This window comes from Pongo abelii, chromosome 21 (assembly GCF_028885655.2).
Source record: "Pongo abelii isolate AG06213 chromosome 21, NHGRI_mPonAbe1-v2.0_pri, whole genome shotgun sequence".
NCBI lineage: Eukaryota > Metazoa > Chordata > Mammalia > Primates > Hominidae > Pongo > Pongo abelii.
The window spans coordinates 5,172,702-5,182,854 of record NC_072006.2 but is presented as its reverse complement, the minus strand read 5'-3'; the positions used below and the strand labels follow the sequence as shown (position 1 = coordinate 5,182,854).

Here is a 10,153-nt window from a genome sequence, read left to right as displayed (position 1 = left end):
CCAGCAAATCTGGAAACACTCCCCACCACAAGTGTATGTTTAAATGCAGATTGAATCAAGCAAAAACCTTCACATTTTCCATTATACATGATACTGCTTATCAATCGTTGGGTTAAAAATGGATTTATGATGGCGTTCACATTTTAACTAAGGCAAATAGGTATTCATTTCCAATGTTAAGGGTCAGTACTGCCCATATACTGATTTTTTTTCCCCAGGAGTAGACCCAGCCTCTGTGTACACAAATGTACACATACACACAATTTCTACTTGTGAGTAAAGAAAAATCTTCTGGAATTTCTCTCAGGCTATTTCAAGATGTTACCCAAATACAACCACCATTTAGCTGGTATCAGGTTTGTTGATCAAACTTGATCAACAAATGGGAGTAGGACTTAGTTAATATAATTTGAAATGTCCTGGAAGAAATTTCAGATAGTCAGCATGAAAGGCAATAAAATACAATCATGGAAGACAAAAGAGTGTCGATATAGCTGGATATAAGCCCCTTGCTCCTTACAGCATGCACAACAGACAATGTAACTTCACTCTGATGATAAAGTGCACTTTGAGGGGCAGGATAGAAACTGCACAGGGAGAATTAGAGACTAAAGATCTTAACTTCAGCATATATTTACAGGTTTGTGAATGGCAAGAAATTTCCTCAACCACCAAAACATTGAAAGCTGAAATATTTATTTTGGCTAGCTTCAGTGCGAAAACAAATACATGTAATATTCATGTTCTTACTGTTGACACCAGGAGCATGAGGATTATCGTAATTATATTAAAGTTGGAACAAGGATCTTAGGAAAGGAATGTATTTTTTTAGATCTGTCTGTAGTCCCTCCGAAAGTGGTATGAAACACACCACCAACAGGTGCTTTTCATCTTCAAAGAACGTGTCATTAATTACTCCTTGCAACACACCTGTGAAGCAAGGATTCTATCCCTATTGTCCAGAAAGGAAGAGAGTCAGAAGGGAGGGGAGAGTAAGTACGTGATGGAGGGGAGTTTGTGCTTCAGTTCCAGGCACTCTGTTTAATTCTGGACTTCATGTTATCTATCCATACATAGAGACAGGCAAAAATGAGAAAAAGGAAACACATTGCACCTACATTTCTTTCAGAGCATTTCTTCGGAGCTTTGCACTGGGAGGAAGTGAACTCTCTGCACACTCAGCAAAGTAATCAGACACTCCATGGAGAACTCTTTCTGTCTACTCCAAAAGATAACAAAGGTTCAACCAGAAATCTATTAGCTGAACATGAGAGAAAACAGTCACACTCTGAATGCCCCAATGAACACATTTATTTTTGTAAAGACTGAATGAAACTGCTCAGTGGTAAGCTATTTTAACCTTTTTTACCTAGGACTTTATGGTTAATTGTAACTTCTTTAGGACTCCCAGTCCACATTTCATACATTAATATGCATCATAAACATACAAAACCATAAGGCAAATAATGTTGATTCCAAACCATCTGGGAACTCTTAGCCAATATCTGTTATCTGTGAGGCTCAGGCTGTGACAAAAGCTCCAGAATCCTACTGTGTGGGGCAACGTGCCCGTGAGCTCTGTTCTTCTAGCAAGACCTGGTGACACAGTGGTCTACACCCTTACCATCCTAAGAATTCCACATATTTTCTCTATCTGCAAAAATAAAGAATATTTTGTGGCCGGGCGCAGTGGCTCACGCCTGTAATCCCAGCACTTTGGGAGGCCGAGGCGGCCGGATCACGAGGTCAGGAGATCAAGACCATCCTGGCTAACATGGCGAAACCCCCTCTCTACCAAAAATAAAAAAAAAATTAGCCAGACGTGGTGGCGGATGCCTGTAGTCCCAGCTACTTGGGAGGCTGAGGCAGGAGAATGGCGTGAACCTGGAAGGTGGAGCTTGCAGTGAGCCGAGATGGCACCACTGCACTCCAGCCTGGGCAACAGAGCGAGACTCTGTCTCAAAAAAAGAAAAAAAAAAAAAGAATATTTTGTCACACCTAAGACCATAGCAACAGTCAAATCTTTTAATATTGGCATTTTGAAAACTAGAGTTTGTGATTCTTGGCTACTAAAAAATTTGGGACTTTTTTCCTTATACTAACCACCACTCTGGTTTTATATAATTCATAGATTATCTGCCTATCTAGCCTTTTGTGTTCCCATGGAAGCATCATAAGGAAGTAATTATAAAATGTAAAAGCCTACCTACCTTGCCAACATTAACCCATTTCAAGCTTTTGGAATCTCTTCTCCTTTTGGTTATCAAGTAGATAATCCACACAAGTTGTTAACTCCTCACATTTTTTGAGAAACTAACTATTCTTCTCCATCAAATTCCAATAAAATGTTGCTACCACCAGAAACAGCTTTAGTAAGTTGTCAGTAAGTCCTTGCTTTAGACATACACTGGAATTAGCAGTGACAGCCCCAGAGTACCTGGTGGGTGGCAGCCATGAGTACCGTGCCTGGTTATCCTACAGGCCGAGGGGATGTGCTTTGCCTCATCACTGCCCTGCACCACTGAGGATGGGCTCTTCACGCTCTTCAATTGTGCCTATCCATCTCAGACCTGGGCCAGTGTCATTCAAGGTCATATCTGGTTATAACCCAAGTGAGTTTTAAGCTAGTGAACAGAATATTCTAGATTTTATTGGATTATACTCCTTTTTTTTTGTTTTCTAAGACTTACTAGTTGGCCAAAATGAGTGACAGCTTAAAATTCAAATGAGAGAGAGAAAGAGAGAGAGAGAGAGAGGAATCGAGATTTATGTGTGAAACACTTCTAAACATGCCCTATAAGTACAGTAGATTCTCCCCTCACAGCCACACCCTGTAAGTGCTGTATTTTCAGAGCTGAACAATTAACATAAGGAGCATGAGTCAGGCTTTGAACAACTCTGTGGGAACCAGAAAGCCTTTTGCTATTAGGAATGATGTAAATTCCCCAAGGCTGGAAGAAATCCACAATGGAAGGCAGACAGGGTCATAAATAACAACAATGAATACTGCATATGCCACATAAACTATGATGCTGTGATAGTGACACTCTTTCAAATCTCGTATTAAATTCAATCACTGCCTTTATTTATTTATTTTAAAAATTCAGTTTAAAGAGCACTATGCATTTCCTATGGGAACTTCAAAAACTCCTTTAAGAAGCAGAGCAGTCGGCTCTCATCCCAAATTCCTCTGACAACAATGGGGGAAAATGTCCTTGGAAGAAAAAGGACAACAGAAAATATGACGGAGTGACAGGAGGAAATGTCCTGTTCAAAAAGTGTAAAATCTGTGACTTAGTTTTCAAAAAAAAAAAAAAAAAAGAAAGAAAGAAAAAAAAAAGGAAAGAAAAGGAAAAAAAAAAGAAAGAGAAAGGCAAGGCGGGGTCTCCTGCTTACAAATTAAAACCACATTTGGCAATTTGTTGAAGGAGGCATATTTACATTTGTATGAAGACTGGGTGGGCAGGAAAAAAAAGATTAGACTCCCTCTTCAGCCCCTAAGCTGTCAGGTCTCATTAGAAATCTCTTACTCTAACATTTCTAGGGTCAATTCACTCCCCTTTGTCTCTAAATCAGAGCCTCCAGTGCTGCTCCCCTCCCCCGCCCCCCCAACCCCCCAGCCCCCAAACAAGTATTCCTTAGGAAGCAGCTATCACCTGGGAACAGGATTTCCTAAAGGCAGTAGTCCTGATTACTAAAGGCTTCTCACATCTGGCATCAAAATGCAATCTGAGGCTTATCCGGAGGCACAACGCCAAGGTGCAGATATATAATGTGTGCTAAGAGGGTTGCAAGTGCCTTCTGGGCTTACGGGACGACCCTACTACTTTTCAGATTCTGCCATGAATAATGATCCCATCATCTCTTGCAAAGAATGAAGATAAACCCACCATATTCAAAGAAGCTACCAAAGAGCTGGCCATCCAAAGTCCAGAATGGGACATTCTGAGTCCATGGAGACTCAGGTATTAAAAAATTAGATTAACCAACAGGATCATCCAGTTGGTTGATCATCCAGTAAGGATCATCCAGTAGGGAACCAACAGGATCATCCAGTAAGGAATCATAAATGATTCCTTACAACCTGGAAGGTAGCTCTCTCTCTTGGGCCAAGGAATAAAATTCTGCAAATATCATTCGTTGGTATACTCCATTTCCAGCCATCTGCCTCATCCCCACCCTACCTCCTATTTTGTTTTACTTTTTGGTTATACTTTGAAGATTTTTGATTCAAAAGTTTCTCTCTATAAAGAATGTCAGTACACAGTTCTAGGGCAAAACCAAACAGAAATAGGGCAAAGCCCTGGCCTCTAGGGAGATACCCTCCCTCAGCAACCTAAGCAGCCTAGGCAGGCCACAGGGCAAGGGATCAGGACTTTTCTCCATCTTTGGGGGTACTCTGGAGACCAGTATCCCAAGGATGAAGACAGTCAATGCACATGTCCCAGTACAGAACCAAGGGGAAGGCTGAACAGGTGAATGTTTGAGTATGACAATGGGTGATATTACCCTATTCCTGTATGGGCTGACCTGGGAAACACATTTTAAATTCCAGGATAGAAAGGACTGTAAAGAGAGTCCCCACCAGGATGGGCTAGGTGCCTAAGATATCCTTTTTGCCTCTAATCAGAGAACAGGCTAATTTGAGATGCAGTTAGAAATACTGGGCCAGGCGCAGTGCTTCATGCTTGTAATCCCAGCACTTTGGGTGGCCAAGGTAGGAGGATAGCTTGAGCTCAGGAGTTCGAGACCAGCCTAGGCAACATAGTGAGACCTCATCTCTATAAAAAATTAGCCAGGCATGGTGGTGTGCACTTATAGTCCCAGCTACTCAGCAGGCTGAGATGGAAGGATCACTTGAGCCCAGGAGGTCAAGGCTGCAGTAAGCCATGATTGTGCCACTGCATTCCAGCCTAGGTGACAGAGTAAGGCTTTGAAAAAAAAAAAAAAAAAAGAAAGAAAGAAGGAAAGAAAGGAAGGAAGGAAGGAAGAAAGAAAGAAAGAAAGAAAGAAAAACACTGGGCAACGTTTAAGTCCCAAAGGCACATTGAAACTGGATAAACCAAGGAGTCACCCCACAGTGACTTACAAAAACTGGTTTTGAACAGAACACTGTTGGATTAATGGGAGATAGGGAGAGAAGTTGGCCTAAAACAGCAGAGAAAACACCTGCTCTTGAGCTTCCAACCTCCTCACGAAGTCTGTAAAGCAGAGGAGGGGCTCCCGCAGGCCAGTGGGAAGACTGGCTGCATCAGAGGCACAGAGGGAGCCTTTTGAAAATGGAGATTCCCAAGACCCATTCATGGAAGTGTTCTGATTCACAAGATCTGGGATGTGGCGAGGGCATCTATATTTAGGTTCCCAGGTGATTCAAAAACTGCCGATATACATAAAACAACGCTCAGCAACGCAGAGCAACAGATAAACAAACACAAACTGGTACAGTGAGACAGCCTTTTGCAAAGTGTGGTCTGTTTATCCCATGCATCAAAATCATGTGGGAAGTGTGTTAAAAAATGTTCTAGGTTCCACCTCAGAATTTGGATCTCTAGGAAGTGGGGTCAGGGCATGTATATTTTGGGCAAGCCCCTCAGTGATTCTGATACCCAGCAGAATTATTGAACTTCTGCCCTAAAGGTACACAGAATTGATAACTGAGCAGAATCCCACAGAATAATCCAATCAGACAATATTGAACTCTGTACCTGGCAAAGCTTGAGGCCCTTGAGGGAAAGGACCTTGCTTTCACGGAGCCCCTATCTCAATGGAGAAGACAACAAACAAACAAATAAACATATGTCAGGTGGTGATGATGTTATGGGGAGAAATAAACATCTAAAGGGCCATGGGGTGCTATGTTAGATACGGTGGTCAGGGAAGCCTGTGGTAGATAACAAGGTGGGCTTTACACTGAGACCTGAGTGAAGGACAAGCCACAGGAGCAGACAGGGAAGAGCGTTTTGGGCAGGGGGAAGAGTGAACACCAAGGGTCTGAGGACAGAGTATGCCTGGAAGGTGCAGAAACTGGAGAGTAAACCGGGGGAAGAGGTCAGGAAGCAGGAAAGAGGGGTGTGTGTGCGTACTGGTGGTGAAAAGGCAGATCTTGTGTGACTTTCATAAGGATGGCATATTTTATTGTGAGGAAGATGATATACCCCTGGAAGCTTCCTAGAAGAAAAGGGACTTGACATTTTAAAAGGAATACCTTGGGCGTTGTAGAGGGACAAGGTTACAAGGAGGAAGACTAGTGATGAGGCCTCGGCAATCATTGATGGAGAAGAGCCTGCTCCTTGGGGAGCAGTGGTTAGACTGGAAGTATAATTTGATGCAAGACCCAACACAATGTGCTGATGGACTGGATATAGGGAGTGGGAGAAAGAGAAGTCATTGGTGACTCCATAATCTTTGGTTTAAATAACTGGATGAAGGAAGTTGGCCTTTACCAATACAGAAAACATAGTAAATTTAGGGTCAGGCTTGGGGAATAAGACCAAGAAATCAGTTTTAGGCGTTGCTATAGTATGACTGTGTCCCCTCCAAAATTCAGGTGCTGCCAATGTGATGGTATTAAGAGGTGGGGCCTTGAAGATGTAATTAGGCCATGAGGGCTCCACCCTCATGAATGGGATTAGGTGACTTTATAAAAGGGCCTGAAGGAAGGAGTTGGACCTATTGTCCTTCCACCTTGTGGGGACACTGCTCCTCCTTTCTGGAGCATTCAGCAATGAGACACCATCTTGGAGGCAGAGACTAGACCCTCACCAGACTCCAACCTGCTGGCGATTTGATCTTAGACTTCCCAGCCTTGAGAACAATAAGAAATAAATTTCTGTTCTTTATAAGTTACCAGTCTTGGGTATTGTGTTATAGCAACACAAATGGACTAAGATGGTGTAAGAGTCCTCCTGGATATCTAAATGGAGGTGCTGAGCAGGCAGAAGACGCAGGTTTCCAGCAGAGGGAGGTCTGAGCTGCAGACACAAAGCTGGGAGGTCTGAGCTGCAGACACAAAGTCCTCAGAGTCAGTCAGGATGAGCTCTACTAGGAAATGACTTTGGATGAGTAAAAGAAGTTGAAAAGATGAGGAGGATTCAGGAAAAGAGACTATGAGGGAAGCATCAGTGAGGAGGAAAAAAATCAAGATAGCATATTGCTCCTGGAGGCAAGAGAGAGTGACATGGAAGTGAAGAATGAAATGCCAATGAAAGTGACAACTGTATGGAACACTGCTGACTGGTTATGAGCGAAAACTGATCACTGGAAGGAAGGTGACTTTGACATAAGCTGTTTTTGATGAAGTGCTGGGATCCAAGCCTACCTGAGATGGGGTCAAGGGAGAAGTGCAAGTGGCTGCATTGGCACTTCTCCAGTATGAAGGCAGACTGGAGACCGAACTCTCCAGGAGAAACAGAATGTGAACTGTATGAGCAACTTGAAATTTTCTACAGACCCATTAAAAAAGTAAAAGGACACTTTTAAAGGTGAAATTACATTTCAATAATATATATTTAACATAATATAAAATATAATTATTATAACACGTAATCAATGTAAAAAATATTCAGATGTTTTATATACTAAGTCTGCAAAGTCTGGTGTGCACTTTAAACTTAGATTACATTATTTCTGACTTGCTGTATTTTAAATACTCCGTAGTCAATTGTGGCCAGTGGCTACAAGTACTGGCCAGCACAGGTCTAGCCAACACCTCTTTGGATGAATTTTGCAGTAAGGGAGAACAGAGAAACGGGGGCACCCACCACTGTCACCCTCAATACAGCTTGGTGAGGCAGATATTAATACCACACCCCATGGTCAGATGCTGCTGGCTAGAACCTGGTGTGTGACATGGACACACAACATGGGATGGTAACACCCCTACCCATCCGACAAACATGGCCTATGTTGGGAATGACTTGCAGCCAGCTCTCCAGCAACTGGCTGAAGGCTCTAAGACATTAATATTAGCTGAGGTTGGAGTTTATGGCGGCAGATCTTTGGGGCCATGGCATTAGGTTACTGGTCACTCCAAGAGTCCTTGGGGTGCACCAGCCAATCCCAGCTCATCCTGACCACATGGCCCACCCCATATGATCCTCCTAGTATCCTTCACAGCCATACTGGAAGCATATGGCAGAAGCTATCCCACCAAACTCTTGTTTTTAGGATTGTAAAACGTCATGTGAAGGCAATAAAGGGATGAAAAAAAGCTATTCAATGTCTTTAAAATTGTTCTCAGGGTAGGACTTCATGAATTCTGTCTTCATCTTTTGAGAGCTGGTTCTGTTTTCTCATGGTTATGTACATGAATTTCTTCTGATTCTGTTAAATTCAACCCCAAATGAAAATAATTAATGGCTGGCTTTACTGGGTGCTGGACATGCGACGCGACGCCTCTGATGGCGAGGTCCGATGAGGCTACCACAAGGTGTCCCTGCAGGTACACCCGGACTGGGTGGGTGAGGGCGACAAGGAGGACGCCACCCGCTGCTTCCAGATCCTGGGAAAAGTCTATTCCATTCTCAGTGACAGAGAACAGAGAGCAGTGTACGATGAGCAAAGAACAGTGGACGAAGGCTCTCCTGTGTTCACCCAAGACCGAGACTGGGAGGCGTATTGGCGGCTACTCTTTAAAAAGATATCTTTAGAGGACATTCAAGCTTTTGAAAAGACATACAAAGCTTTGGAAGAAGAGCTGGCTGATATTAAGCAGGCCTATCTGGACTTCAAGGGTGACATGGATCAGATCATGGAGTCTGTGCTTTGCGTGCAGTACACAGAGGAACCCAGGATAAGGAATATCATTCAGCAAGCTATTGACGCCGGAGAGGTCCCATCCTATAATGCCTTTGTCAAAGAATCGAAACAAAAGATGAATGCAAGGAAAAGGAGGGCTCAGGAAGAGGCCAAAGAAGCAGAAATGAGCAGAAAGGAGTTGGGGCTTGATGAAGGCGTGGATAGCCTGAAGGCAGCCATTCAGAGCAGACAAAAGGATCGGCAAAAGGAAATGGACAATTTTCTGGCTCAGATGGAAGCAAAGTACTTACTGCAAATCTTCCAAAGGAGGAGGGAAAAAATCTGCTCTCAAGAAAGAAAATAATGGAATTTTTCTCTTCAAAGGTCCTTAGGTGTAAATTGATGTCATCGTAGGCAAGGTGCAGGCAAGATTTGAAGGCAAAAATCAATTCAACTCTTGAGAAAAGGTGTCTTTCCAGCCTGAATTTTTCAGATTGACTAGACCAAGCAGAATCCCTCAACCTGATCTTAGTATTTCCTAGAAAGCACTTGACATTGTGTGAGGTCTCACCTGAAGGAACTTGGTGGTGACAGTTGGGAGGGTGGAGGGAGGCAGTGTCCTTCCTGACAGCACTTGCCTCCATGGATCTTCTGTACACAGAACTCTTATCTAGGATGTGGTTCTGTTCATGCCGCTTTCTGCGATGTGTGTGTCTGTTAGAATAGGTTCTCTACCCAGCTAGAACACCTTCCAGACACTTGCTGGACAGCCATCTTCCACATACTTCCCGGTTTACATTTGGTCTTAACGATCTTGAATAGATCCTCTCTTCATTTTACTCAGCCAGGTTTTGCACTGATGTACAGGTGTTAAATTACTTCAAGCATTTTTGTAAGAGTTGTATATGATTAAATAAAAAAGGTAAAACATGATGATTAAAAAAATAATAATAATTAATGGCTGGGCGTGGTGGCTTACACCTGTAATCCCAGCACTTTGGGAGGCCCAGGCGGGTGGATCACCTAAGGTCAGGAGTTCGAGACCAGCCTGACTAACATGGTGAAATCCTGTCGCTACTTAAAACACGAAAATTAGCCGGGCATGGTGGTGCATGCCTGTAATCCCAGCTACTCGGGAGGCAGGAGAATCGCTTGAACCTGGGAGATGGGAGGTTGCAGTGAGCCGAGATTATGCCACTGGCACTCCAGCATGGGCAACAAGAGCGAAACTCCATCACAATAATAATAATAATAATAGTAACCCAACCAGAGTATTTTGAAAGTAGGCAATTCACAGGAGAATATTATAAAACATAGTCTTAGGGCATATTCAAAATGTTACTGCTTCTTGATTCCTCCTAATCACATCTGCTGAGAATGATACACCCAGAGTTGATCGAATCAGGCTGAGGCTCCT

The 10,153-nt window shown here is 43.1% G+C and overlaps 1 protein-coding gene and 1 pseudogene across 3 annotated transcripts in view; one reads left to right on the top strand and one right to left on the bottom strand.

Annotated features, from left to right (window-relative positions):
- The window catches only part of SLX4IP (SLX4 interacting protein), a 200,968-nt gene that overhangs the window by 5,707 nt on the left and 185,108 nt on the right, over positions 1-10,153 (bottom strand). For all 3 annotated transcript variants that reach the window (XM_002829951.5, XM_054541587.2, XM_054541586.2), the window contains one exon: positions 1,119-1,219. In XM_002829951.5, the coding sequence (XP_002829997.2) occupies positions 1,119-1,219 (101 nt within the window). The remainder of the gene's footprint in view (positions 1-1,118; positions 1,220-10,153) is intronic.
- Positions 8,342-9,128, top strand: LOC112130328 (dnaJ homolog subfamily C member 9-like; annotated as a pseudogene).